Source organism: Pseudophryne corroboree, chromosome 3 (genome assembly GCF_028390025.1).
Source record: "Pseudophryne corroboree isolate aPseCor3 chromosome 3, aPseCor3.hap2, whole genome shotgun sequence".
In the NCBI taxonomy this organism is placed as follows: domain Eukaryota; kingdom Metazoa; phylum Chordata; class Amphibia; order Anura; family Myobatrachidae; genus Pseudophryne; species Pseudophryne corroboree.
In genome coordinates this window covers 332,912,151-332,938,195 of record NC_086446.1, presented here as the reverse complement: position 1 = coordinate 332,938,195, position 26,045 = coordinate 332,912,151, and the positions used below count along the sequence as shown (strand labels likewise).

Here is a 26,045-nt window from a genome sequence, read left to right as displayed (position 1 = left end):
GAGGAACTCTGACGGCCAAATGTGTTACTCGGGCTCGGCGGTGTCTGAGACATTTCGTAGTTACTATTCCTCGCTATATACATCCCGAGCCACTTACTCCACTGATCAATTGAGGGAATATTTGGCTCGGTTGGATTTGCCCTGTCTGTCCCAGGAAGACTCTAGGGCTCTAGATGCACCAATTACTCTAGAGGAGGTGAACGCTGCGATCCTGTCCCTTCCAGCGTCTAAGGCACCGGGTTGTGATGGACTTCCGGGTGAAGTTTATAAGAAATTTAGCAGCTTTTTCGCCCCCTATCTTTTACAATTATTTGACCTATTATTGGAGGGTGGGACTCTCCCTCGCTCTATGGCCGAGGCAAATATAATTGTCTTGCTGAAACCGGGAAAAGACCCCCTACGCCCCGAGTCTTACAGACCTATTTCCCTCCTCAATACGGATGTCAAGATACTGGCAAAAATCTTGGCATCTAGATTGAACTTAGTTATCACAACAATCATTCACCCAGATCAGACGGGATTTATGCCAGGTAAATCAACTGCCCAAAATTTACGTAGACTGTTTTGTCACCTACAGAGGCGCGATCTGGGGGAGTTGGACTCGGTGGTGGTGTCCCTGGATGCAGCCAAAGCATTCGACTCAGTAGAGTGGACTTATCTGTGGGGGGTACTGGAAAAGTTTGCTTTTGGCCCTCGCTTTATTAAATTTCTCCAGCTATTGTATTTTTTACCTATGGCCCGTGTGACGGCCAATGGTTTCACGTCAGAGATGTTTGCGTTGGAGAGGGGCACTCGACAGGGTTGCCCCCTATCCCCTGCGCTGTTCGCAATTGCCGTGGAGCCGTTGGCCGCCTTGCTACGATCTAATGACGAGATTAGGGGTATTAAGGTTGGGGGTCATGTGGATGTTGTGGCCCTGTATGCAGACGATATGCTCCTTTTCTTACAGGACTCAGAGGGCTCCCTGCAGGCTATGCTGCGGGTAGTGGAGGAATTTGGAGTTTTTTCTGGTTTATTAATCAACTGGGATAAATCGCATATTTTTCCCTTGTCTGGCTTTCTCCCTGAAAATACCCGGGGAGTGTACCCCCTGCAGTGGACGCTGCGGTTTAAATACTTGGGTATCTGGATCACCCCTCTGGCAGTTATGTGGCCCAAAATATCGACCCCATTACGATGTCATTTAAAGAGAGGGCGCATAGCTGGAAAAAACTACCACTGTCTATCCTGGGTCGGGTTAATTTATTCAAAATGATAATGCAACCAAAGTTCCTATATGCCCTACATAACTCTCCGGTCTACCTTCCGAAAAAAGTCTTCACTATAATTGAGGGCGTCATGTCCTCATTTGTATGGGGTAATAAACCAGCAAGAGTCTCTATTAAAACGCTGAGTAGGTCACAACTCTCGGGGGGTGCGAGTCTTCCCAATCTGAGACTATATTACGTAGCGGCGCAAATGTCCCATCTTGGTGAGTGGACTGGAGATTCTTTGGATCCAACAATGGGGGGTCTTCTGGCTGAGCGGGTGAGGTGCTCTCCTGCTTTCTCCTTTTCTCCTCTTCAACTTCTTCTTTCTGGCCGTGCGGCTTCTGGTTTGCCTCCCTTGTTACGCCAAGCCTTGCTAATCTGGCGCTATGCACATACTATATATGGTTGGGAGGGGCAGGATGCCAGTACTCCACTATGGTTTAATAGTACGTATTCAGAGTTATACAAGATATCTCCAGATAATATTTGGATAACTAAGGGTGTAATATCTCTAAAACAACTCTACCAAGATGGAGTGCTCAAGTCTTTTCAGCAATTGAAACTCGAATTTGATATACCTAACACTGCCTTGTTTCGGTACTTTCAACTTAGACATGCTGTGCAGACCCAGTTTCCTCATGGCTCACCTCCAATTGCAGACTCACCCGTTAAGTCGTTGCTCACTTCTCTTAGTCGAAGGGGAAAAATATCTGTCATATATACTGCTTTGAATAATAAATATGGTCGCGACCATTTGAACACACTTCGCATCAAATGGGAGACTGATTTGGGACCTTTATCCCAGGAGCAGTGGATCCAGATCCTGGGCTCCATTAAATACACTACGCCATGTATACGATATAAACAAGTCTTTTTTTACATTCTGCACAGGGTGTATCGAACTCCTGTCACTATGCAGAGGGCTGGTATCAGAGATAACTCTTGCTGCCCCAGATGCCGGGAGACCGATGCCGGATTCTGGCATTTGTTATGGGACTGCCCCGCAATTTCCCTTTTTTGGCGAAAGGTATGGGGTGATATAACCATGACTGCCCCATCCCTCCCCATACTAGACCCCGGCCTATGTCTGTTTGGATTAGATCTTGAGGAAACACACTCTGTGGTACTATACAAATATGTCCTGTGTCTCACTACGCTGGCGAGGGTTGTCATTGCCAGGGTTTGGTTCTCAGCTGACATGCCTAGGGTGGAGCAATGGAGGGCGTTGGTAAACTCAGTAGTACGACACGAGAGATATATGTATAAGATAAGGGGTTCCTCCTCTCAATTTACAGAGAAATGGGACCGTTGGTGCAGCACAAGGTTGGGCAGACCGATACTGGACACTTAGTCCTTCTTTACACAGATGTCGTTTGATAAGAAACTTTCAGTGACTATAATTGACGCACACACAGAATGTTGAATTTTATCATATATAATTTTATTGATGGCAACTGTTACAGTCAATAGAATGTTGATGTTTGTTTTGAGTTATGTATAAATGTTAAAAAAAACAAATAAAAAAAGTACTTGATTTAAAAAAAAAAAAAAATATATATTGCAAGGACAGCTGGAGTCAGAAAATCTGACTCGTTGTTTATATTGTATGCACCCAACAAGATGGGTGCTCCTGCGTCTAAGCAGACGATTGCTCGTTGGATCTGTAGCACAATCCAACTTGCACATTCTGTGGCAGGCCTGCCACAGCCTAAATCTGTAAAGGCCCACTCCACAAGGAAGGTGGGCTCATCTTGGGCGGCTGCCCGAGGGGTCTCGGCATTACAACTTTGCCGAGCAGCTACGTGGTCAGGGGAGAACACGTTTGTAAAATTTTACAAATTTGATACTCTGGCTAAGGAGGACCTGGAGTTCTCTCATTCGGTGCTGCAGAGTCATCCGCACTCTCCCGCCCGTTTGGGAGCTTTGGTATAATCCCCATGGTCCTTTCAGGAACCCCAGCATCCACTAGGACGATAGAGAAAATAAGATTTTACTTACCGATAAATCTATTTCTCGGAGTCCGTAGTGGATGCTGGGCGCCCATCCCAAGTGCGGATTATCTGCAATAATTGTACATAGTTATTGTTAACTAATTCGGGTTATTGTTGAAGGAAGCCATCTTTCAGAGGCTCCGCTGTTATCATACTGTTAACTGGGTTTAGATCACAAGTTGTACGGTGTGATTGGTGTGGCTGGTATGAGTCTTACCCGGGATTCAAAATCCTCCCTTATTGTGTACGCTCGTCCGGGCACAGTACCTAACTGGAGTCTGGAGGAGGGTCATAGGGGGAGGAGCCAGTGCACACCACCTGATCTGGAAAAGCTTTACTTTTTGTGCCCTGTCTCCTGCGGAGCCGCTATTCCCCATGGTCCTTTCAGGAACCCCAGCATCCACTACGGACTCCGAGAAATAGATTTATCGGTAAGTAAAATCTTATTTTCTCTGACGTCCTAGTGGATGCTGGGAACTCCGTAAGGACCATGGGGAATAGACGGGCTCCGCAGGAGACTGGGCACTCTAAAAGAAAGATTAGGTACTATCTGGTGTGCACTGGCTCCTCCCTCTATGCCCCTCCTCCAGACCTCAGTTAGATTTCTGTGCCCGGCCGAGCTGGATGCACACTAGGGGCTCTCCTGAGCTCCTAGAAAGAAAGTATATGTTAGGTTTTTTATTTTACAGTGAGACCTGCTGGCAACAGGCTCACTGCAACGAGGGACTAAGGGGAGAAGAAGCGAACCTACCTGCTTGCAGCTAGCTTGGGCTTCTTAGGCTACTGGACACCATTAGCTCCAGAGGGATCGACCGCAGGACCCGTCCTTGGTGTTCGTTCCCGGAGCCGCGCCGCCGTCCCCCTTACAGAGCCAGAAGCATGAAGATGGTCCGGAAAATCGGCGGCAGAAGACTTCAGTCTTCACCAAGGTAGCGCACAACACTGCAGCTGTGCGCCATTGCTCCTCATACACACTTCACACTCCGGTCACTGAGGGTGCAGGGCGCTGGGGGGGGGGGGGGCGCCCTGAGCAGCAATAAAAACACCTTGGCTGGCAAAATAATCACAATATATAGCCCCAGAGGCTATATATGTGATAATTACCCCTGCCAGAATCCATAAAAAAGCGGGAGAAAAGTCTGCGAAAAAGGGGCGGAGCTATCTCCCTCGGCACACTGGCGCCATTTTCTCTATACAGTGTAGCTGGAAGACAGCTCCCCAGGCTCTCCCCTGTAGTTTTCAGGCTCAAAGGGTTAAAAAGAGAGGGGGGGCACTAAATGTAGGCGCAATATTGTTTATACAAGCAGCTATTGGGGAAAATTCACTCAGTGATGGTGTTTATCCCTACATTATATAGCGCTCTGGTGTGTGCTGGCATACTCTCTCTCTGTCTCCCCAAAGGGCTGTGTGGGGTCCTGTCCTCAGTCAGAGCATTCCCTGTGTGTGTGCGGTATGTTGGTACGGCTGTGTCGACATGTTTGATGAGGAGGCTTATGTGGAGGCGGAGCAGATGCCGATAAATGGGATGTCGCCCCCTGTGGGCCGACACCAGAGTGGATGGATAGGTGGAAGGTATTAACCGACAGTGTCAACTCCTTACATAAAAGGCTGGATGACGTAACAGCTATGGGACAGCCGGCTTCTCAGCCCGCACCTGCCCAGGCGTCTCAAAGGCCATCAGGGGCTCAAAAACGCCCGCTCCCTCAGATGGCAGACACAGATGTCGACACGGAGTCTGACTCCAGTGTCGACGAGGTTGAGACATATACACAATCCACTACGAACATCCGTTACATGATCCGGCAATAAAAAATGTGTTACACATTTCTGACATTAACCCAAGTACCACTAAAAAAGGGTTTTATGTTTGGGGAGAAAAAGCAGGCAGTGTTTTGTTCCCCCATCAAATGAGTGAATGAAGTGTGTGAAAGCGTGGGTTCCCCCGATAAGAAACTGGTAATTTCTAAAAAGTTACTGATGGCGTACCTTTTCCCGCCAGAGGATAAGTTACGCTGGGAGATATCCCCTAGGGTGGATAAGGCGCTCACACGTTTGTCAAAAAAGGTGGCACTGCCGTCTTAGGATACGGCCACTTTGAAGGTACCTGCTGATAAAAAGCAGGAGGCTATCCTGAAGTTTGTATTTACACACTCAGGTACTAGACTGAGACCTGCAGATAGTGCTGCTGCAGCGTGGTCTGTAACCCTGTCAAACAGGGATACTATTTTGCGAACATAAGTCGTCGTCTTATATATGAGGGATGCACAGAGGGATATTTTGCCGGCTGGCATCCAGAATTAATGCAATGGCCATTCTGTCTGGAGGGTATTAGAGACCCGACACTGGACAGGTGATGCTGACTTTAAAAGGCACATAGAGCCTTATAAGGGTGAGGAATTGTTTGGGGATGGTCTCTGGGACCTCGTATCCACAGCAACAGCTGGGAAGAAATTTTTTTACCTCAGGTTTCCTCACAGCCTAAGAAAGCACTGTATTATCAGGTACAGTCCTTTCGGCTTCAGAAAAGCAAGCGGGTCAAAGGCGCTTCCTTTCTGCACAGAGACGAGGGAAGAGGGAAAAAGCTGCACCAGTCAGCCAGTTCCCAGAATCAAAATTCTTCCCCCGCTTCCTCTGAGTCCACCGCATGACGCGGGGGTTACACAGGCGTAGCCAGGTACGGTGGGGGGCCGCCGCAAAAATTTCAGCGATCAGTGGGCTCGCTCACAGGTGGATCCCTGGATCCTTCAAGTAGTATCTCAGGGGTACAGGCTGGAATTCGAGGCGTCTCCCCCCCGCCGTTTCCTCAAATCTGCCTTGCCGACAACTCCCTCAGCCAGGGAGGCTGTGCTAGAGGCAATTCACAAGCTGTATTCCCAGCAGGTGATAGTCAAGGTGCCCCTACTTCAACATGGACGGGGTTACTATTCCACACTGTTTGTGGTACCGAAACCGGACGGTTCGGTGAGACCCATTTTAAATTTGAAGTCCTTGAACACATACATAAAAAAATTCAAGTTCAAGATGGAATCGCTCAGGGCGGTTATTGCAAGCCTGGAGGAGGGGGATTACATGGTATCCCTGGACATCAAGGATGCTTACCTACATGTCCCCATTTACCATCCTCACCAGGAGTACCTCAGATTTGTGGTACAGGATTGCCATTACCAATTCCAAACACTGCCGTTTGGACTGTCCACGGCACCGAGGGTCTTTACCAAGGTAATGGCAGAAATGATGATACTCCTTCGAAAAAAGGGAGTTTTTAATTATCCCGTACTTGGACGATCTCCTTATAAAGGCGAGGTCCATGGAGCAGTTGTTGGTCGGAGTAGCACTATCTCGGGAAGTGCTACAACAGCACGGATGGATTCTATACATTCCAAAGTCACAGCTGGTTCCTACCACACGCCTGCTGTTCCTGGGGATGGTTCTGGTCACAGAACAGAAAAAAAGTGTGTCTCCCGCAGGAGAAAGCCAAGGAGCTGTCATCTCTAGTCAGAGACCTCCTGAAACCAAAACAGGTATCGGTGCATCACTGCACACGAGTCCTGGGAAAAATGGTAGCTTCTTACGAAGCAAAATTCCATTCGGCAGGTTCCATGCAAGAACCTTTCAGTGGGACCTCTTGGACAAGTGGTCGGAATCGCATCTTCAGATGCATCGGCTGATACCCTGGTCCTTGGAGACAGGGTTATCTGTACTGTGGTGGCTGCAGAGTGCTCATCTTCAAGAGGGCCGCAGATTCGGCATACAGGACTGGGTCCTGGTAACCACGGATGCCAGCCTTCGAGGCTGGGGGGCAGTCACACAGGGAAGAAATTTCCGAGGACTTTGGTCAAGTCAGGAGTCGTCCCTACACATAAATATTCTGGAACTGAGGGCCATTTACAATGCCCTAAGTCTGGCAAGGCCTCTGCTTCAAAACCAGCCGGTACTGATCCAATCAGACAACATCACGGCAGTCGCCCATGTAAACCGACAGGGCGGCACAAGAAGCAGGATGGCGATGGCAGAAGCCACAAGGATTCTCCGATGGGCGGAAAATCACATCTTAGCACTGTCAGCAGTGTTCATTCCGGGAGTGGACAACTGGGAAGCAGACTTCCTCAGCAGACACGACCGACACCCGGGAGAGTGGGGACTTCATCCAGAAGTCTTCCAACTGTTGGTAAACCGTTGGGAAAGGCCACAGGTGGACATGATGGCGTCCCGCCTAAGCAAAAAACTAGATATTGCGCCAGGTCAAGGGACCCTCAGGCAATAGCTGTGGACGCTCTAGTGACACTGTTGGTGTTCCAGTCGGTTTATGTATTCCCTCCTCTGCCTCTCATACCAAAGGTACTGAGAATAATAAGAATACGAGGAGTAAGAACGATACTCGTGGTTCCGGATAAGCCAAGAAGAGCTTGGTACCCAGAACTTCAAGAAATAATTTCAGAGGACCCATGGCCTCTACCGCTCAGACAGGATCTGCTACAGCAGGGGCCCTGTCTGTTCCAAGACTTACCGCGGCTGCGTTGGACGGCATGGCGGTTGAATTCCGGATCCTAAAGCAAAAGGGCATTCCGGAGGAAGTCATTCCTACGCTGATAAAAGCCAGGAAAGAAGTAACCGCAAACCATTATCACCGTATTTGGCGAAAATATGTTGCGTGGTGTGAGGCCAGGAAGGCCCCAACAGAGGAATTTCAGCTGGGTCGTTTTCTGCACTTCCTACAGTCAGGAGTGACTATGGGCCTAAATTTGGGTTCCATTAAGGTCCAGATTTCGGCTCGGTCGATTTTCTTCCAGAAAGAACTGGCTTCACTGCCTGGAGTTCAGACATTTGTAAAGGGAGTGCTACATATTCAGCCCCTTTTTTGTGCCTTCTGTGGCACCTTGGGATCTCAACGTGGTGTTGAGTTTCTTAAAATCACATTGGTTTGAGCCACTTAAAACTGTGGATTTGAAATGTCTCACGTGGAAAGTGGTCATGTTATTGGCCTTGGCTTCGGCCAGGCGTGTGTCAGAATTGGCGGCTTTGTCATGTAAAAGCCCTTATCTGATTTTCCATATAGATAGGGCAGAATTGAGGACTCGTCCCCAGTTTCTCCCTAAGGTGGTATCAGCTTTTCACTTGAACCAACCTATTGTAGTGCCTGCGGCTACTAGGGACTTGGAAGATTCCAAGTTACTGGACGTAGTCAGGGCCTTAAAAATTTATATTTCCAGGACTGCTGGTGTCAGGAAAACTGACTCATTTTTTATCCTGTAGGCACCCAACAAAATAGGTGCTCCTGCTTCTAAGCAGACTATTGCTCGCTGAATTTGTAGCACAATTCAGCTGGAGCATTCTGCGGCTGGATTGCCGCATCCTAAATCAGTAACAGCCCATTCCACGAGGAAAGTGGGCTCATCTTGGGCGGCTGCCCGAGGGGTCTCGGCTTTACAACTTTGCCGAGCTGCAACTTGGTCAGGGGCAAACACGTTTGCTAAATTCTACAAATTTGATACCCTGGCTGAGGAGGACCTTGAGTTCTCTCATTCGGTGCTGCAGAGTCATCCGCACTCTCCCCCCCGTTTGGGAGCTTTGGTATAATCCCCATGGTCCTTACGGAGTTCCCAGCATCCACTAGGACGTCAGAGAAAATAAGATTTTACTCACCGGTAAATCTATTTCTCGTAGTCCGTAGTGGATGCTGGGCGCCCATCCCAAGTGCGGATTGTCTGCAATACTTGTATATAGTTATTGCCTAACTAAAAGGTTATTGTTGAGCCATCTGTTGAGAGGCTCAGTTATATTTCATACTGTTAACTGGGTATAGTATCACGAGTTATACGGTGTGATTGGTGTGGCTGGTATGAGTCTTACCCGGGATTCAAAATCCTTCCTTATTGTGTCAGCTCTTCCGGGCACAGTATCCTAACTGAGGTCTGGAGGAGGGGCATAGAGGGAGGAGCCAGTGCACACCAGATAGTACCTAATCTTTCTTTTAGAGTGCCCAGTCTCCTGCGGAGCCCGTCTATTCCCCATGGTCCTTACGGAGTTCCCAGCATCCACTACGGACTACGAGAAATAGATTTACCGGTGAGTAAAATCTAATTTTCTGCTAGGAGGGTATTATGGACCCGGCAGTGGACAGGTGATGCTGATTCTAAAAGGCACATGGAGATTCTGCCTTATAAGGGTGAGGAATTGTTTGGGGATGGTCTCTCGGACCTCGTATCCACAGCAACAGCTGGGAAGTCAAAATTTTTACCTCAGGTTCCCTCACAGCCTAAGAAAGCATCGTATTATCAGGTACAGCCCTTTCGGCCTCAGAAAAGCAAGCGGGTCAAAGGCGCTTCCTTTCTGCCAGAGGCAAGGGAAGAAGGAAAAAGGCTGCACCAGACAGCCAGTTCCCAGGATCAAAAATCTTCCCCCGCTTCCTCTAAGTCCACCGCATGACGCTGGGGCTCCACAGGCTGAGCCAGGTGCGGTGGGGGCGCGTCTCCGGAACTTCAGCGACCAGTGGGCTCGCTCACAGATGGATCCCTGGGTTCTGCAAGTAGTATCACAGGGATACAAGCTGGAGTTCGAGGCGACTCCCCCTCGCCGTTACCTCAAATCAGCCTTGGTTGCTGCCCTCAGAGAAAGGGAGGTAGTACTGGCGGCAATTCACAAGCTGTATCTTCAGCAGGTGATAATCAAGGTACCCCTCCTTCAACAGGGACGGGGTTACTATTCCACAATGTTGTGGTACCGAAACCAGACGGTTCGGTGAGACCCATTCTAAATTTAAAATCCTTGAACATTTATATAAAAAAGTTCAAGTTCAAAGTACCTCAAGGGTGTGGTACAGAACTGTCATTACCAATTCCAGACGTTGCCGTCTGGTCTGTCCACGGCACCGTGGGTATTTACCAAGGTGATGGCCGAAATGATGATGCTCCTCCGAAAGAAGGGAGTCATGATTATTCCGTACTTGGACGATCTCCTTATAAAGGCGAGGTCCAAAGAGCAGTTGCTAGTCGGCGTGGCACTATCTCAGGAAGTGCTGCATCAGCACGGCTGGATTCTGAATATCCCAAAGTCGCAGCTGATTCCTGCGACGCGTCTGCTGTTCTTGGGCATGATTCTGGACACAGAACAGAAGAAGATATTTCTCCCGGAGGAGAAGGCCCAGGAATTATCATCTCTGGTCAGGGTCCTCCTGAAACCAAAGCAGGTGTTGGTGCATCACTGCACGCGAGTCCTGGGAAAGATGGTAGCTTCCTACGAAGCAAGTCCATGCGGCAGATTCCATGCAAGGATCTTCCAGTTGGATCTATTGGACAAGTGGTCCGGATCGCATCTCCAGATGCATCGGTTAATCACCCTGTCCCCGAGGGCCAGGGTGTCTCTGCTGTGGTGGCTGCAGAGTGCTCATCTGCTCGAAGGCCGCAGATTCGGCATACAGGACTGGCTCCTGGTGACCACGGATGCAAGCCTCCGAGGTTGGGGGGCAGTCACCCAGGGAAGTAACTTCCAAGGACAATGGTCAAGTTAGGAAACTTCCCTACACATAAATATTCTGGAACTAAGGGACATTTACAACGCCCTGAGTCAAGCAGAACCCCTGCTTCAAAACCAACCGGTTCTGATTCAGTCAGACAACATCACAGCGGTCGCCCATGTAAACCGCCAGGGCGGCACAAGAAGCAGGGTGGCAATGGCAGAAGCCACAAGGATTCTTTGATGGCGGAGAATCACGTGATAGCACTGTCAGCAGTGTTCATTCCGGGAGTGGACAACTGGGAAGCAGACTTCCTCAGCAGGCACGACCTCCACCTGGGAGAGTGGGGACTTCATCCAGAGGTCTTCCAGCTGATTGTGAACCGTTGGGAACGGCCACAGGTGGACATGATGGCGTCCCGCCTCAACAAAAAGCTAAAAAGATATTGCGCCTGGTCAAGGGACCCTCAGGCGATAGCTGTGGACGCTCGAGTGACACCGTGGGTGTACCAGTCGGTTTATGTGTTCCCTCCTCTTCCTCTCATACCCAAGGTACTGAGAATAATAAGAAGGAGAGGAGTAAGAACTATACTCATTGTTCCGGATTGGCCAAGAAGAGCTTGGTACCCGGAACTTCAAGAATTAATCTCAGAGGACCCATGGCCTCTGCCGCTCAGACAGGACCTGCTGCTGCAGGGGCCCTGTCTGTTCCAAGACTTACCGCGGCTGCGTTTGACGGCATGGCGGTTGAACACCGGATCCTAAAGGAAAAGGGCATTCCGGAGGAAGTCATTCCTACGCTGATTAAAGCTAGGAAGGATGTGACCGCAAAACATTATCACCGCATATGGCGGAAATATGTTGCTTGGTGTGAGGCCTGGAAGGCCCCAATGGAGGAATTTCAGCTGGGTCGATTTCTGCACTTCCTACAGTCAGGGGTGACTATGGGCCTCAACTTAGGTTCCATTAAGGTCCAGATTTTGGCTCTGTCGATTTTCTTCCAAAACGAACTGGCTTCACTGCCTGAAGTTCAGACTTTTGTTAAAGGAGTGCTGCATATTCAGCCCCCTTTTGTGCCTCCAGTGGCACCTTGGGATCTCAACGTGGTGTTGGATTTCCTAAAGTCGCATTGGTTGAGCCACTCAAAACCGTGGAGCAAAAATATCTCACGCGGAAAGTGGTCATGCTGTTGGCCTTGGCTTCGGCCAGGCGTGTATCAGAATTGGCGGCTTTGTTATGTAAAAGCCCTTATCTGATTTTTCATATGGATAGGGCGGAATTGAGGACTCGTTCCCAATTTCTTCCTAAGGTGGTATCAGCGTTTCATTTGAACCAACCTATTGTGGTGCCTGCGGCTACTCGGGACTTGGAGGATTCCAAGTTGCTGGACGTAGTCAGGGCCCTGAAAATCTATGTTTCCAGGATGGCTAGAGTCAGGAAAACTGACTCGCTATTTATCCTGTATGTACCCAACAAGCTGGGTGCTACTGCTTCAAAGCAGACTATTGCTCGCTGGATCTATAGCACGATTCAACTTGCACTTTCTGCGGCTTGACTGCCGCATCCTAAATCCGTAAAAGCCCATTCCACGAGGAAGGTGGGCTCTTCTTGGGCGGCTGCCCGAGGGGTCTCGGCTTTACAGCTTTGCCGAGCTGCTACTTGGTCGGGATCAAACACATTTGCAAAATTCTACAAGTTTGATACCCTGGCTGAGGAGGACCTTGAGTTTGCTCATTCGGTGCTGCAGAGTCATCCGCACTTTCCCGCCCGTTTGGGAGCTTTGGTATAATCCCCATGGTCCTTACGGAGTTCCCAGCATCCACTAGGACGTCAGAGAAAATATGAATTTACTCACCGGTAATTCTATTTCTCGTAGTCCGTAGTGGATGCTGGGCGCCCATCCCAAGTGCGGATTGTCTGCAATACTTGTATATAGTTATTGCCTAACTAAAGGGTTATTGTTATGAGCCATCTTTTCGTGAGGCTCAGTTGTTATTCATACTGTTAACTGGGTATAGTATCACGAGTTGTACGGTGTGATTGGTGTGGCTGGTATGAGTCTTACCCGGGATTCCAAATCCTTTCCTTATTGTGTCTGCTCTTCCAGGCACAGTTTCCCTAACTGAGGTCTGGAGGAGGGGCATAGAGGGAGGAGCCAGTGCACACCAGATAGTACCTAATCTTTCTTTTAGAGTGCCCAGTCTCCTTCGGAGCCCGCTATTCCCCATGGTCCTTACGGAGTTCCCAGCATCCACTACGGACTACGAGAAATAGAATTACCGGTGAGTAAATTCTTTTTTTTTTCCAGGGGCAATGGTTCAGGCAAAGGACATCCTTCAGGGAAAACCAGTTCATATCCGCTCGGACAATGTGACAGCAGTAGCGTACCTCAACCATCGGGGAGGAACTCGCAGCCAAAAAGCTGTGAAGGAGGTAAGTCGCACACTAAAGTGGGCAGAACTTCATCATCCAGCCTTGTCCGCAGTATTCGTTCCGGGAGTCCTAAACTGGGAAGCGGATTTTCTCAGTCGACGTGCCATTCAGGCAAGCGAATGAGCTCTACACCCGGAGGTCTTCCAGACTAGTCGACAAATGGGGGTTGCCAGAGATAGACCTCATGGTGTACCGTCAGAACAACAAAGTTCTTGCATACGGGTCAAGAACAAAGGATCCCACAGCGATCTTTGTGGATGCCCTGTCGGTGAGATGGAACTTTCATCTGGCCTATGTGTTTCCTCCAATCACCTTATTACCCAGGGTGGTGAGAAAGATAAAGCAAGGAAAGGGTGCCGTGATACTAATAGCTCCGTCTTGGCCCAGAAGACATTGGTACACAGATCTGCAGAGCATGTTGATGGATGCTCCATTCTTGCTCCCTCAACGTCCAGATCTACTGATGCAGGGTCCTTGTTATCACAGACATCTGGATCGACCTTTGACGGCGTGGCTCTTGAGACCTCTATCCTGAAGTCAAGAGGATTCTCATAACGGTAATTCAAACAATGCTGAGAGCAAGGAAACCTTCCTCAGCTCGAATTTATCACAGAATATGGCAAGCCTATATTCACTGGTGCAGTGAACAGAAAATGGACCCTAGGTCTTTCAGAGTTTCTAGGGTCTTAGTATTCTTCAGACAGAAATGGATAAAGGTTTGAAGGTGGCTTCCTGAGAGTGCAATTGTCAGCATTGACTGTATGGTTCCAAAAGAAAATTGCCAACTTACAGGATGTGCTTACTTTTTTCCAGGGAATGCTGCACATTCAACCTCCTTTTGTTCCTCCTACAGTGCCTTGGAACTTAAATTTAGTCCTAAAAGGCCCTTCAAGTTGCCCCATTTGAACCACTTAAAAAAGTGAATCTTAAATTGTTGACAGCTAAAGTTCTCTTTCTACTGGCCATGGCGTCAGCTAGGAGATTGTCCAATTTAGGAGCATTGTTATGTCGTCCTCCATTTCTGTTCTTTTATCCAGATAGAGCGGTTCTCAGAACTAAATCTACGTCTAAATTTCACCTTAACAAAGAAATTGTAGTCCTGGCTTTACAGGAACAGGGCCTTTCTGTGGGAGATGCATCGCTGGACCTTGTCCGTACCTTAAGGATCTATGTGGATCGTACTAGTGCCATCAGAAAGACAGATTCTCTCTTCATTCTCTACGTATTTCTCAAGAGAGGATGGCGTGCTGATAAGCAGACACTGGCGAGAGGTGGCTTCGGATTACTATTTCAGAAGCATATTCTCATGCTGATCTCCCTCTTCCGGCTAATGTCTCTGCTCACTTTACTAGTAAGGTAGGTCCATCATGGGCAGCACAACGTGATTCTTCAGCAGAACAGATATGTAAGGCAGCCACATAGGGGTATATGCAATTGCGGTCGAATTTCAGAAAAAGTCGAATTCCGGAACGTTTTCGCCTCAAAAAATCAATTCGCCTATGCAGTACAGTACTTTTTCGCAAAAAAACGGACATTCAGAATTCGACTTTTGTCAATTCGACTTTTTTCGCATTCGACTTTTCTGCAATGATACAAGTGCTGCAATTCGACCAAAGCATATTCAATTCAAGTTTGGAAATTCGACAGCAGGGCTTTTAGACAGCAAATTCGTCATTTTCAATCCGCCACACTTTGGAGGGTGAAAACAAATAAAAAAATTTTAAACATGTTTTTTTTTGTGTTTTTTTTTCTGGGAATAGAAGATCTATTTATATTAGAAGGGATTAGGTACTTTTTTTTTTTTTTTTTTGGAGGCACAAATATTATTTATATATTTTTTAAAATATTATTTTTTTTTTATTTTTTTTTTTAATGCTGGAACGGTAAAATCATAAAAAAAAATGGCGTGGGGTCCCCCCTCCAAAGCATAACCAGCCTCGGGCTCTTCGAGCTGGTCCTGGTTCTAAAAATGCGGGGAAAAAATTGACAGGGGATCCCCCGTATTTTTAAAACCAGCACCGGGCTCTGCGCCTGGTGCTGGTGCCAAAAATACGGGGGACAAAAAGAGTAGGGGTCCCCCGTATTTTTAACACCAGCATCGGGCTCCACTAGCTGGACAGATAATGCCACAGCCGGGGGTCACTTTTATGCCGTGCCCTGCGGCCGTGGCATTAAATATCCAACTAGTCACCCCTGGCCGGGGTACCCTGGGGGAGTGGGGACCCCTTCAATCAAGGGGTCCCCCCCCCCAGCCACCCAAGGGCCAGGGGTGAAGCCCGAGGCTGTCCCCCCCCATCCAATGGGCTGCGGATGGGGGGGCTGATAGCCTTTTGTGATAATAAAAAGATATTGTTTTTTCCAGTAGTACTACAAGTCCCAGCAAGCCTCCCCCGCAAGCTGGTACTTGGAGAACCACAAGTACCAGCATGCGGGAGAAAAACGGGCCCGCTGGTACCTGTAGTACTACTGGGAAAAAAATACCCAAATAAAAACAGGACACACACACCGTCGACAGTAAAACTTTATTTCATACGTCGACACACACATACTTACCTATGTTCACACGCCGACATCGGTCCTCTTCTCCATGTAGAATCCACGGATACCTGAAAAGAAAAGTTCAATATACTCACCTCAGCCATGGTCCAGAGATAAATCCACGTACTTGGCAAAAAAACAAAGCGAACACCCGCTCCATGCCGGACTGAAAGGGGTCCCATGCTGACACATGGGACACCTTTCCACGAATGAGACCTGTCAGTGACAGCTGTCACAGACAGGTCTCTAAGCCAATCAGGAAGCGCAACTTCGTTGCGCTCACCTGATTGGCTGAGCGCTGTCTGCACTGTGACAGCGCATCGCACAGCTCCCTCCATTATATTCAATGGTGGGAACTTAGCGGCTAGCGGTAAGGTCACCCGCCGGTCAGCGGCTGACCGGCGGGTGACCCCACCGCTACCCGCAAAGTTCCCACCATTGAAAGTAATGGAGCGGCTTTGCGAGGCGCTGTCACAGTACAGACAGCGCTCAGCCAATCAGGTGAGCGCAACGGCAGTAGCGCTTCCTGATTGGCTGAAGGGACATCAGTGACAGGAGTCACGTGATGTCCCGGCATTCGGGAGAAAGGGGTCTGATGTGAAAACATTGGACCCCTTTCTAGTCCGGTATGGCTCGGGTTTTTGCGTTTTCTTTTTTTTTAACAAGTACGTGGATTTATCTCTCTGGACGCTGGAAGGTGAGTATCATTTTTTCACAGGTACCCTCGGATCGTCGGAGACCGTGGCAGTCGGCGTGTCAACATAGGTAAGTATGTGTGTGTCGGTAGTGTGTAATAAAGTTTTACTGTCAAAGGTGTCTGTGTCCTGTTTTTATTTGGGTATTTTTTTCCCAGTAGTACTACAGGTACCAGCGGGCCCGTTTTTCTCCCGCATGCTGGTACTTGTGGTTCTCCAAGTACCAGCTTGCGGGGGAGGCTTGCTGGGACTTGTAGTACTACTGGAAAAAACAATATCTTTTAATTTTCACAAAGGCTATCAGCCCCCCCATCCGCAGCCCATTGGATGGGGGGGGGACAGCCTCGGGCTTCACCCCTGGCCCTTGGGTGGCTGGGGGGGGGGACCCCTTGATTGAAGGGGTCCCCACTCCCCCAGGGTACCCCGGCCAGGGGTGACTAGTTTGATATTTAATGCCACGGCCGCAGGGCACGGCATAAAAGTGACCCCCGGCTGTGGCATTATCTGTCCAGCTAGTGGAGCCCGATGCTGGTGTTAAAAATACGGGGGACCCCTACTCTTTTTGTCCCCCGTATTTTTGGCACCAGCATCAGGCGCAGAGCCCGGTGCTGGTTTTAAAAATACGGGGGATCCCTGGCCAATTTTTCCCCTGCATTTTTAGAACCAGGACCAGCTCAAAGAGCCCGAGGCTGGTTATGCTTTGGGGGGGGGACCCCACGCCATTTTTTCTTCGGGTTTTCCACGATTTTTCCCGTTTTTTAAAATCGCGGCAAAATCCGCCAAATCGGCCGATTTTCGCCCGCGACCCTGGCGAATCCGTTTTTCATTGAATATGGTGAATTCCGGAAGCCACCTTCCGGAATTCACCTGGCGAATTTGGTCGAATTTGAAAAACGGCGAAAATTGCCGCGAATTCGACCGCAATTGCATATACCCCATAGTCTTCCATTAACACATTCATTAGACATTATGCCGTGGATACCTTTGCCTCTCAGAACGCTGAATTCAAACGAAGGATTCTCCTGTCCAATCAGGAGCGTCCCCACCACTAAATTGCTTTGGGAAATCCCAATGTTATCCTGTGGATAACCTGTGGACCCTGCCGGAGAAATATACGTTATGGTAAGAACTTACTGTTGATAATGGTATTTCTCCCAAGTCCACAGGATCCACAGAGATCCCACCCTGATGCACCTGATTTGATGATCCTTTTACTCACTAACCTCTTCCTTCTTGTACGGTAGGGTGTGCATGTGTGTTCTTCTCGCCTGATTAGGGCTCTCTATGATGCTCCTGCCTTAAGCTTTGTGAAAACAACTGATTTGTCTGAGCCAGGAGGCGGGGATATATGGATGGGCCCGTTGCATGCTGGGAGGCCGAAAAGCTTTGACCAATTTGTGCAAATCCACTGTCGTTTCATCATATCACAATGTGATCCTGTGGACTTAGGAGAAATATCGTTATCAACGGTAAGTTCTTACCATAACGTATATTTCAGCAGTGTTCTTACCATGAAACAAAACTTCCCAATCAATGTCTCAGCATATTGAAATTAGCTTTCCTAAAGTTAACGGTCTTAGTTGAACCCTTATAGCAATGTTTCTGGAAACTAATGTCGAATGTGACCATATAATGATCACTGTTTCCCAAGATCTCCCCTACTTTAGTAGATGTATGAGGACACACCTTTATTTCCAACACTCATTTCTCAGCATACCATACCCAGGGCTTGAACTCGCATCCCATGGAGCTGTTTGCTCCTGTATAGGAAGCCTGGTAATTCTAACTATATAAAGCTAGGCGTAATAGTCAGTATAAATCCATTGCAGCTAAGAAGATCTATGTAATGTGCTTAGCTGCAATGGTTTAAACTGGCCATTACAACTAGTATGAAATAGTTAGAATTGCCAGGCTTCGTATGCGGTAGCAAATGGCTCCATGTGTTAGATGTCTGAGGTTGTCATTTGGAGCCCTAGGTGTGGCATACTGAGCTATGTGTGTTTTTGACTACAGGGGGTTGAATCAAGTCCTGCCGACAGTTGTCCCAATTTGGGAGTTGGTTGGGAGATATGCTCCTGCTGAATGCAGTGGAAGTAGGTTCCTCCAATGCATGTGGCAGTTACTGAAAATTGTGGTTTTTCCAGATACAGAGGGCCATGCACATATAATGTGGCCACACCACAGCGGGATGCAGCCATGCCCTTGCTACTATATTACGCTCCCACTAACTTCAGTACCTTTCTATGCCACTGCTGCTACATGTTGGCCTAGCGCTTTCCACTTCAAACATGGTTACAAACAGACATGCTGAAGTGTGCTACTGTTAACGTTATAACGCTCTCATTGACTGTAGGATGTTCCATGGCCAGTAATGCTCTAATCTTATCCAAGAACTAAATAATGAGAATTGCATTCAACCTACAGAATAAATTAAGTTGTATTTTGCCCTTGTCGGACTGTGGCCACTCACAATTACATCCAACATAGAGAAACATGCTAAATAACGCCTATATCAAGGTGATAAATACACAAGTGGATGAGATGATTACTTTTTGCATGTCATCATATGGTTATACACAGCCTATGCGAACATGCGAAATGACAAACCGATTCTGCATGCACAAACAGCATCTAGTGCCCATTTGTAAACTATACCTAAAGAAGGCCCTTGTTAGTGTATTTATCTTTATTTCACTAAACCCTTGGATTCTTGTAATAAAACATTGTGGTTTACCTCTGATATTAGAATATTTTGTTGGGGCAGATGCCAATGTCAGCCGTTTATTTTCTGCTCTTCATCTGTGACTTTATATATAAAAGGTTGTTAACCCAACCGCTGGTCTTTATAGCTACTTCTGTAAGGAAGACTCAACCACCAAACACGAATACAGTAAAACAAATACACTGTGGTTAAGGGCTGGTGATATTTACGCCAAACTGAAGTGTTTTGTCATCTTAGGTTATGAATCGAAAAACAAAAAATCATAAAAACAAACAGATAATGTAGAACTTGAATGTTTATACTTTGTTTTTCCAAATATTTGTTTTGTGTTTGCTGTTACGTATGAGTACAGTGGGAATCTTTGTAAATGCCTTTTTAAAAATGTTTTCATGGTCTAGAACAGCACAACGAAAGATGAACTTCGGCCATCGGAGGAAGAGGTTGGAACTTTTACCAAGATAATTGAGGCAATGGGCTTTACTGGACCACTTAAGTACAACAAATGGGTAATACAACTTTTCTATCTTATAAACAAATATCTTTAGCGTTTGAGATGCTCAGTTAGGTGTGTATTATTTTGACATTGTTAATACATTTTCACTTACGGGTATATTTTCAATATTATTTTTACTAAAATAACGTGAAAACAGGTCTTTTCACACCCTTTTCAGTTTTTGGGGGGTATGACAGAAGTGTATGAAAGGGCAATTGAATGAGAATTTGATAAATTCTCCTTCAAATCCTTAAATTAGCATTTTTTTTTTTTTGTAAGCTCTGTGATTTAGGTAACCCTGTTATAATAACACCATCTTCATATGGCATAATTAGGGTGCCATCTGGTTCCTCTACTCCTGCACTGACAGGCAGAAAGAGCAGGAGCTTGCGCCTGTGATCAGCCATGTGTGTCTAAATAAACCACAGACTGATCACTGAAGAAAATTAAGAAAAAGTTAGAAAAGAAAACCATAAAACTTACCTGGCAATGGATTTAGCAAATGCACCTGAAGACTGTAGGAAAAAATGGATGCAATAAACCTTATATGCAAAAGTGTTCTTTACTTCGTTATTTAAAGACACAATATAATAAACAATATATGTGAACCTTCACTGTTGGCTACAGAATAAACATCATGTATTCTCGGTTATAACTGATTGCAATGATGGAGGTGATAAACATTCATGTGCACAATTATAGAAAAATGTAAAAATAAAAGATAAGAAAAGAAAAAGGTGGGTGGGGGGGGGATGGTATTAAAATATGGTAGTAAACAGCCTCTTCATGGGTGATATTTAAAAGTGTCTTTTAGTCCACTAGAGGGTGGCGTGCCACCTCTCTGTGTTGAATCAATGTTATGTCTAGTTTGCTCCAAACAGATCCCAAGGGAAAATGTTGACAGTCTCGGTAGATAGGTGTATAAATGGTAGCGGATGAGGATATAATAGTTGGAAAGGTGGAAAAAAAGTCCCACGCCGTATATGGGGTACCCCAATGCAGGTCTATGTTGGGGGAGACGGCAGTGCAACAGTAACATTTTTGGTAGAAAAATAGGTTCAGGAATTCCCGTATGTGCGTGTGGTGGGGGGGGGGGGGGGTGGCAGTGGTGGACGGAGCTGTGGGTAATGTGGGAGGAGTTACAGTGGGTTGGGGCACCTTTGCAAAAATAATTTTCACGTCCTAGAGAAAAGGGGTGTGGCCTCACTGTAAGGGGAGTGGCTTTGCTGCAAGGGGTATGGCATTGCAGGAAAAGACTACCTTATAACCCAGTTTTACAACCCACACGCCCAGACATTGCCTACCACAGAAAAAAAAATCCTGATTCATACCCCTTACATTATTTGCCCATTACACATTATGCCACACCGTAATGCCCATTACGCAATATGCCACACACCGTAATGCCCATTACGCAATATGCCACACACCGTAACGCCCATTACGCAATATGCCACACACCGTTATGGCCCTGACACCATTTTAAGCTCCACACATGCCAGGAGTCTCCTGCGCATTGCCAGGGGTCTCCTGCGCATTGCCGGGGTCTCCTGCCCGTTGTCAGGGGTGAGGGCGGGTGCGGGCTGTGAATAAGTATACACTAGCCCCCGCAGCTCCAGTAAACGTCCTGGCAGCTGCCCCAGTAAAGTTTGGGAGGGCGGGTGCTGGCATCAGTAAACATATTGCTAGTCCCCCGCAGTAGATTGATATGTGCTGGGGCTGCGGAAGCCCTTCCGTCCATAGCATTGTAAAAAAAAAACTCTTAAAATGCCTGCAGCCAAGGAGACCGCGCTAGAGGTGATATGTGACCTCTAGCGTCTGTCTCCTCAGTGGTGTCCATTTTTGGTGTTTTATGCTATATGGATAGTGGTTACGTCAATGGTCAGCGGACGCAGATTCCAAAAAGGGTGTAGAAAATCTTCCCTGTACAGGTGATGCCTTATTTGGGGATGAGTTAAATAAATAGCTCTCCCAGGCAACGGTGGGTAAGTCTACCTATCTGCCGTCTGCTGCGCCACCTGCTTGACGTTCTGCACAGGTCTCACCTTGCAGTCCTTTCGCGTGGCAAGCTTCAGAGGCAGGGGCCGAGGGGTCTCCACCACTTCCAGAGGATCTCGTGGCAAGTCCCGTAAACCTGCAACTGTTGTGTCCCTGGACCAGACCACCGGATCCCCTGCTGCTAAGCTTTCCGCGTGACTGTTTTGCCCGAGCAGCAAGGCGACTTTCAGGTAGGTGCTCGCCTTCAACACTTCGCCCACGTGTGGGCGAAGTCCTGCTGGGATACTTGCGTGAGGGACCTCATTTCCCAGGGATGCCAGCTAAAATTTCAAGCACTTCATCCTCACAGTTTTTTCAAATCTGGCTTACCAGTTTTACCCACAGCAAAAGTTACCTTGCAAGAGACTCTTCAAAAAATTTTGCGTACAAGGGTGGTGGTTCCAATACCTCCTCCGTTACACAACAGGGGATTTTATTCCAGTCTTTTTGTCGTTCCAAAACCAGACTGTTCGGTTTAACCCATCTTGAACCTGAAGTCTCTAAACCCATATCTGTGGGTGTTCAAATTCAAGATGGAATCTCTGCGGGCAGTGGTGTCCGGTCTGGAATAGGGGGAATTCCTGGTATCTCTAGATGTCAAGGATACTTACCTACACATTCCCATGTGGCCCCCTAATCAGGATTACCTCCGGTTCGCTATATTGGACGACCATTTCCAGTTTCAGGCCTTACCCTTTGGACTATCCACAGCTCCGAGGGTCTTCACCAAAGTCATGGAGGAGATGATGCTGCAACTGCGCATGATGGGACTCAACATAGTCTCCTACTTGGATGATCTCCTGATAAAGGCTATGTCCAGGGAGCGTCTACTGCACTGCATCGATCTGACAACTCGCCTACTTACGGATCATGGGTGGATCCTAAATTTTTCAGAAATCTCACCTGGAATCGACCCGTCTTCAGTTCCTGGGAATGATACTGGATACAGTGTCTCAAAAGGTGTTTCTTCCGATGGACAAGGCCTTGGCTATCCAGGCTATGGGCCGCTCAGTGCTCCGTCCTCACAAGGTATCCATGCATCTTTGCATCCGCTTGCTGGGCAAGATGGTTGCTGCTTACAAGGCAATCCAATACAGCAGATTTCATGCCCGTCCATTTCAGTTGGATCTGCTGGACAAATGGTGAGGGTCTCACCTTCACATGCATCAGGATGTGACCTTATCTCCGACAGCCTGGATTTCTCTATTATGGTGGCTACAAGTTCCTCACCTGGTAGAAGGCAGGAATTTCAATATCCACTCGTGGATTTTACTGACAACGGATGCCAGCCTTCGGGTTTGGCGATAAACATCCTGGAACTCAGGGCAGTTTACAATGCTCTTCTGCAAGCTTCCCATCTCCTGAAAGATCAGGTGATCCAGGTTCAATCGGACAATGCCACGGCAGTGGCGTACATACACTGACAAAGGGGAACAAGAAGCAGAGTGGGCAATGCGAGAAGTGTCAAAAATACTCTTCTGGGCGGAGGCCAACGCATAGGCCATCTCAGCCATATTCATTCCAGGAGTGGACAACTGGGAAGCAGACTTCCTCAGCAGACACGACCTCCATCTGGGGGAATGAGGCCTACATCCCCAGGTGTTTCAACAGTTAATTCACCGTTGGGGCTGTAAGCAAATAGATCTGATGGCTTCTCGTCTCAACAAGAAGCTATTTAGTTACTGTTCCAGAATGAGGGATCCGCAGGCTGTAGCAGTGGACGCGCTGAGGACACCTTGGATGTCCCAGTTTGTGTACCTGTTCCCTCCTCTACCGCTAATCCCAAGGGTTCTAAAAAGACTAAGAAGGTAATGCGTTCAAGCAATTCTAATTGCCCCGGGTTGGCCTCATCGGGCGTGGTACTCGGACCTCTTATCCATGGCTCTAGTGGATCCCTGGCCTCTGCCGCTCCAAAAGGGTCTTCTTCAAAAAGGTCCGTCTATCCAGACTTACAGCGGCTACATTTGATGGCTTGGAAGCTGAGAGGGAGATTCTAGCCGGAAAAGGTCTTGCCTCCAGGGTTATTTCCACTATGGTCCAGCCCATGAAGATGGTTACGTCAAAACATTATCATCATATCTGGAAGAAATATGTTTCCTGGTGTGAAAGGTTTCTTCTGTGGACTTTAGATTTGGTTGTTTTCTACTTTTCCTGCAAGTGGAAGTGGATGTGGGCCTACGTTTGGGCTCCAGCAGATTTCTGTGCTTTCTATTTTCTTCCAGGAACAACTTGCCATGTTGCCGGAAGTTTTGATAATAAAGGAAAGGGAAAGGGGAGAACTGTTGCACTGGAAAGATTGTGTCTATCTCATAGCGACATATATAGAGGTACCCCTAATATTAATAATGTATCAATTGGTCATACAAATGCAGGGGGTGCTACCACAGATTGTACAGCTATACGTTTGTAAGAGGAGAGAGAAAGAAAATGATCTGTTTTATGGTGCACAAAGATTTAAAATCTAACTTTTAATTCATACTTTAAGAAAGTACTGACATGTTTTATCTTATGTCTTGCAAATTGACTTATGCAAAGTATTAAAAAACATATACATACAGTTTATGTGACAACATTGTGAATTATAAGAAAGAAAAAGTATAAACATAAATATTTAAAATGACTGAGCGTCTTTTTAGTGTCTGTTCTCTATAATTAATGTCTTTGTATAAATCCCTGGTATCACGTATCCACTTTAAATTAATGTTGTGGATACGTTAAAGTGTGACAAATTGTCACTATTGTGCTCTTATAGAGATCTTGGCACATTGCCCGGAGAAAACCTTAGGTAGAATTATGTAACACAGTAATCATTTAGCAATATTGAACACGTGCTCCAGCTAATTCTACTGTCATGTGTCGGAGAAATAGTTAGTGGAAGTTACAGTCAATTTTTAGACCAAAAGATCCATTTAGCAGGTGGCTATTATTAGCATATAATTCCTGTCTACTTAAGGAATCTACAACCCAGGTTGATGTTCCTGACATAGTGGAGGCTATTAAGCTAATTCTTCAAATAGATGATGACATTGAGCCTACTACTGCATCTAAGAAACCTGATAAGTTCAAACGTCAGAAGGTTGCTAAAGTAGTCTTACCACATTCTGACCATTTAATTAACATACGTTAGGAATCCTGGTCATCTCCATGAAAGAAAATTTTCCCTGTCTAAAAAGATGCTAGCTATCCCTGCAGCGTTGAGTAACAAGTTGGAAAATAGACCGCCGGTGGACTCTCATGTGGGCGACATGGTGGTGTCTGGTGGTGTCGTCTTCTCTGCCCGTCACCACTGTCACCTCAATGAAGGAACAGACGGATAAGAGTGTGGAGGGATGCCTGAAGTCTATTTACTCCCTTATAGCTGCTGTACATAGACCCACTATGGCTGCGAAAGGAATTGAAGCATGGGTTCAGGCAGTTGAGGATGAGCTGCCTCAGGATTTTTCTGATCCTGCCAGACAATATCTGTCTTATATTACCACAGTCTCCCACTATATTCAGGAGGCGGCATCTGAGGCAGGTGTAATGGCGGCCAAGGCTTCTACTACGTCTATCCTGGCTCGTCGAATTCTGTAGTTGAGGTCCTGGAAGGTGTACCTGGACTCAAAAAGACCTTGGAGTTGCTCCCTTTTAAAGGAGACATCCTATTTGGGGAGGATCTGAACAAGATTGTGACTGACTTGGCTACTGCCAAGACTGTGTTTCTCCCAAATATTACTCCTTCTGCTCCGAAGGCTAAGAGTACCAACTTTCGTTCCTTTCAACCTCCAGGGAAAGCAAAGGGTCAAGCGTATCAGTGACAGGCTAGTGCTTCCAAAACCACTAAGCCTAAATCTAAACAATCCTGGGCCGCCCGTCAGCCTGCTTCCATACAAGACAAGCATGCTGCATGACGGGGTGGGCCTCCCCCTGGGGAATCCCAGGGTGGGAGGCCAACTTCTGCAGTTCGCCCAGGCCTGTTAAAGACCACTTTGGACGCCTGGGTGCGGGAAGTTGTCTCTCACGGGTACGCAATCTCTTTCAAGATACGTCCCCCTCTCCAGTTTTGCACAACTGTTATCCCTGCGGATCCGTTAAAAATGCAAGCTCTACACGTGGTTGTACAATCCCTCCTGGACACAGGAGTGGTAATGCCGGTACCTCTGTCCCAGAGATGCAGGGGATACTATATGACCCTGTTTCTAGTTCCGAAGCCAAATGGGTCCTTCCGGCTCATACTCAACCTCAAATCATTGAACAAATTTGTGAGTGTGTCCAAATTCCGTATGGAAACTCAGCGCTTTATTGTACTGGCCATGGAACCCGAAGACTATATGGTATCCCTGGACATACAGGATGCTTACCTGCATATTCCTTATGCCATGTCGCATCAGCAGTATCTGCGGTTCGCTATTGGCAACATACATTATCAATTCCAGACCCTGCCATTTGAATTGA

General features: G+C 47.3%; 1 protein-coding gene across 2 annotated transcripts in view; it reads left to right on the top strand.

The window, feature by feature from the left end:
• Positions 1–26,045, top strand: part of LOC135055460 (ubiquinol-cytochrome-c reductase complex assembly factor 1) — a 406,324-nt gene that overhangs the window by 136,773 nt on the left and 243,506 nt on the right. For both annotated transcript variants that reach the window (XM_063959573.1, XM_063959572.1), the window contains exon 4: positions 19,480–19,587. In XM_063959573.1, the coding sequence (XP_063815643.1) occupies positions 19,480–19,587 (108 nt within the window). The remainder of the gene's footprint in view (positions 1–19,479; positions 19,588–26,045) is intronic.